Here is a 4,422-nt window from a genome sequence, read left to right on the forward strand (position 1 = left end):
CTGCCACGTTGCTGATGGATGAATACTGGGGCACACTCTGCTTGTTTTAAAAATATATGTCTATATCTCCTGCTTCATGGCAGTTTCAAGATTTGGGCCAAGCCTTGCATGGAAGAAACTGATGATTCTGTGATCTCTAAGCCTGCAGCAGCCCCTCGCCTGTTGGTGGTTTTTTTTGCATGCTGGTAGGTGAGCTGGTGCTGAGGAAGGTTGTGCTCTGGCACGGAGACCAGCTGCCTGCCTGCCTGCCTGCTGCTGCAGTGGTTTGCATTGCTGCTCCGTCTGCTTGCTCAGACGGCTGCAAACAAGGTCACCCCCGTCACCAGGGCTGAGCATCCTCCTCTCTGAGCGGGGTGATGCATCCCGGGGAATGGCAGCGCTGGCTTGTGATGCTGTGGATGTGCTCGCTGGCTGCTTTTATCCTTTAGGTGCCGAAAAGCAAAGCGCCTCTGCTGCTCAGCTTATTAGGCGGTGGCTGGGGAGGAGAGGGAGATCCCAAAGGAGACCTGAAATCCTGACCTGGGAGCTGGATGGAAGGTCTTCTGCTCACTCGTGGCCATGAAGCAGCCTTCGGTGCTTCCTGGTCCTTCCCGGGAGCCGTCGTGCATCAGCCAACCCTCCTGTGGAGCTTGTGGATCTGGGATGCTCTGTCCATATGCCTACTGGGCTGATGCTCTCATTCTTTCTTTCTAGTTTTCCACCTGTCAAGGAAGGTGACGTCCATCGTCCCGGAGAGCTGCCTCCTCATCCTGCTGGGGCTGGGCCTGGGGGGCATCGTGTTGGCCGTGGCGAAGAAAGCCGAGTACCAGCTGGAGCCCAACATGTTCTTCCTCTTCCTTCTGCCCCCCATTGTCCTCGACTCGGGCTACTTCATGCCCAGCCGGCTGTTCTTCGACAACATCGGTGCCATCCTCACCTACGCGGTGGTGGGCACGCTCTGGAACTCCTTCACCACCGGCGCTGCCCTCTGGGGGCTGCACCGAGCCGGCCTCATGGGTGGGTGGACAGAGCTGCCCAGCTCAACCCCAAAAGATGGATTGGAGGTGCAAAGCACCCCCAAGTTCAGAGCCCATTGCCCGGCCCTGCCATGGATTCCCAGGAGCAGGAACGGTGTTCCTGGGAACGGTGTTCTGGCAGGAGCGTTGAGCACGCAGGACAAATGGGCACTGCTCGGTGCTGGGCTGACTCATGTCTTTGCTATTTTTGTCACCGACCTTGGCTAGCTTCACTGGCTTGCTGCCGTGTTCCCTGTCCTCAGCTGGAGCCCCTTGGCCCTGGGCTGTGTTTTGAGCTCTCCTGAGCCCTGAGGAGCCGCTTGATGCCTGGTCCTGAGGTGGAGCCTCCTTGGGTGCCTACCTGCTGGAGGGGCAGCAATGCACCTGGGTTCCAAGGGGGATGTCCCAGCCCTGCTCTCCCTTTGCACAGGCAGCAAGGATGTGCTGAGCCCCACTTTTGCTGGGGGGCTCTGGAGATCCGGGAGCACTCCTGGGCTCAGTTCTTGGGATGCTGCAGCCGAGTCACTGGGACCAGATGAGGGACAGGCTTGTTTCAGCATGGAGAGAGAGGTTCTGAGGCAGCTGGTATGCCTGAGCTTGGTCCTTCTGTCCCAGCAGATCCAGGCGTCGAAGCTGGGCTGATGGATTTCCTGCTCTTCGGCAGCCTCATCTCAGCCGTGGACCCTGTGGCGGTGCTGGCTGTCTTCGAAGAGGTCCATGTAAATGAGACCCTCTTCATCATCGTGTTCGGCGAGTCTCTCCTGAATGATGCTGTCACCGTGGTGAGTTGGAGCTTGGGGGACCTTAATGTGGAGTCCCCCAGGATGGGCAGAGGATGCAGGTGATATCCCCAGGCTGAGAGCAGACCCATGCCACGGTCTTTTGGTCTTTCCTCTCTCCTGGCCCTGGGGGACTTTTCCAGCCAAGACAAGCTGTGTTGCCTGGCAGATCTGGGGCAGGTGATGCCTCTTCTGTGGGCTCCATCCTTGCCCTCTCAAGGCAGAACCCCCTCCTCAAGGGATTTGCTTTGCCTGCAGGTGCTGTACAAGGTCTTCAACTCTTTTGTGGAGCTGGGCCCAGCGCACATCCACGCCACGGACTACTTGAAGGGGGTAGGTGAGTACGTGTCCCACCAGCCTCTCCATCTCTTCCTCTGGTGTGGAAAGGTGCAGGGGGACAAGCACGGGTGCTGTCGTAGCATAGGGTGGGCACTGAGCACTACAGCTCTGTCATCTCCAACCCAGTGGTCACGTGCTGGCTGTCATCATGGGATGCTTTGGTGGTGACCTGGGTGGGAGCACAGGGCTTGGCACAGGAGCTGGGTTTGCTTGCTTCTGCTGCGAATGAGTCTTCTCCTCTCCACCAGCCTCCTTCTTCGTGGTGAGCCTCGGGGGCGCGGCCGTGGGGCTGCTCTTTGCCTTCCTCCTGGCCCTGATCACGCGTTTCACCAAGCGCGTGCGCATCATCGAGCCACTTTTTGTCTTCCTCCTGGCCTACGTGGCGTACCTTGCTGCCGAGATGGTCTCGCTCTCCTCCATCCTGGCGTGAGTGTCCCAGGGTGTCCCCTGAGGTGTGGGGGGGGAAATTTCCAGGAAATCAGGGGTGCGGGTGCTGAGCAGCAAGAGGCGTTGAGCAGACCCACTCTTCATCCCGCCATAGGGTCATGCCAGCTCCTTCTGCCCCTCTGCAGAGTCACCTTCTGTGGGATCTGCTGCAAGAAGTACGTGGAAGCCAACATCTCCCAGAAATCCCGCACCACGGTCAAGTACACCATGAAGACACTGGCCAGCAGCTCAGAGACCATCATCTTCATGTTTCTGGGCATCTCGGCTGTGGACACCTCCAAGTGGGCATGGGACACAGCACTGGTGCTGGGCACCTTGTTCTTTATCCTGCTCTTCAGAGCTGTGGGTCAGTCTTCTGGCTCTTAGCACCCAGCCCCATTCATGCCAAAAAGTGGTAGCCCCCAAGAAGGGCTGGGCCATGAGACCAGCCTCGGCTCCTGGCTGGGATTTTGCCCCATCTCCAGGAGCAGGCAGGGCTCTGCCAGCATCCCAGGCTCTCCTTCTCCTTCTTCCCTAGGCGTTGTCCTCCAGACCTGTGTGCTCAACCGCTTCCGCCTCATCCCCCTGGACAGGATCGACCAGGTGGTCATGTCGTACGGTGGCCTCCGCGGAGCCGTGGCCTTCGCCCTGGTCATCCTGCTGGACAGGGAAAAGGTGAAAGCCAAGGACTACTTCGTGGCAACGACCATCGTGGTGGTGTTCTTCACTGTCATTGTGCAGGTGAGGACGGGCACTGTGCCCTCCTCCAGCGCTGCCTTCTTGTCCCAGAGCTGGCTTGAGGGTCCAGGCAGGCACCTGGGGACATGTTGTTGGGGCAAGTACTGTTTTTCAAGTGGTCTTTGGAGCTCAGTACCTCCTGGCATCCCATCCACGACCAGGCTGATGCGTAGGACTGTTGCGGTGGCCGTTGCGATGGTGGGGCAGTGGCCCATGTTGTTTCCCTGCTGGCTTCTGGTTCTGGGACTGACTCCAGGAGCAGCAGCGGTGCGTGCCTGGCCAGGCTGTTTCCTTTACAAAGCTACTGGTGGCTCCTGGCTCTGGGATTCCTGTGCCCCGGGAAGGGGAAATGCATGGCGGATGGATGCAAGGAGAAAGGGGGGCTGGGGTGAGGGGGTGGTACCACATGATTGCTGCTCGCCTGGGACACGGGACCATTGCCCGGCTCCTGGGCACAGGGCGTCGGGTTTGACATCTGCTGTCCCCGGTCATGTCATGCTGCTTCTGCTCCCTGTGCCCCAGCCACGCACCCTCTCGCCCTCCCAGTCTTTCCCTTGCCTTCTCCTGCCATTCCAGGGCCTCACCATCAAACCCCTGGTGACGTGGCTGAAGGTGAAGCGCAGCGACCACCACAAGCCCACCCTGAACGAGGAGCTGCACGAGCACGTAGGTGGAGACTGGGCAAGGGCGATGCACAGGCTCAGCACACCCAACCCCTGGCACCTGCAGCCTTGCCACTGCTCTCACCCTCTTCTCCTCTCTCAAGGCCTTTGACCACATCCTAGCAGCAGTGGAGGACGTTGTGGGCCACCATGGCTACCATTACTGGCGGGGAAGTTGGGGGTCCTCTGCCAGCCATCAAGTGGATGGGGGATGCTCTCCAGCCATGGGGTCCCTGCTGGAGGACCTGCTGAAGGCAGGGCAGCGGGGCCAGGAAGGCTGTCTGTCTGTCTGTCTGTCTGTCTGGAAGGAGCCCATCTGGCTGCTGTTGTGCAGCAGCCCGAGGTCCTGAAAGCATCCCAGAGAGAGGTTGGGGATGCTGTGGGAACTCGCAATGTTTGCCCATGCTGGAGCTGCTGAGGGGGGCCTGTGGGGCGGCCGTGGGGATGGAGCTGCGCCACGCGCTCGAGGGAGGAGGAGGCCCG

The 4,422-nt window shown here is 59.8% G+C and overlaps 1 protein-coding gene across 1 annotated transcript; it reads left to right on the forward strand.

Annotated features, from left to right (window-relative positions):
• Nucleotides 1-693: 693 nt before the first annotated feature.
• LOC104280897 (sodium/hydrogen exchanger 5-like) lies at nt 694-4,113 on the forward strand (the record flags this gene model as incomplete). Its single annotated transcript, XM_009878696.1, has 8 exons — nt 694-996; nt 1,614-1,777; nt 2,033-2,111; nt 2,362-2,539; nt 2,686-2,906; nt 3,078-3,280; nt 3,854-3,943; nt 4,044-4,113. Coding segments are annotated over 8 exons (1,308 nt in total), but the record flags the coding sequence as incomplete, so codon positions are not given.
• Nucleotides 4,114-4,422: the final 309 nt, after the last annotated feature.

Source organism: Apaloderma vittatum, unplaced genomic scaffold, assembly GCF_000703405.1.
Source record: "Apaloderma vittatum isolate BGI_N311 unplaced genomic scaffold, ASM70340v1 scaffold33721, whole genome shotgun sequence".
Taxonomy (NCBI): Eukaryota; Metazoa; Chordata; class Aves; order Trogoniformes; family Trogonidae; genus Apaloderma; species Apaloderma vittatum.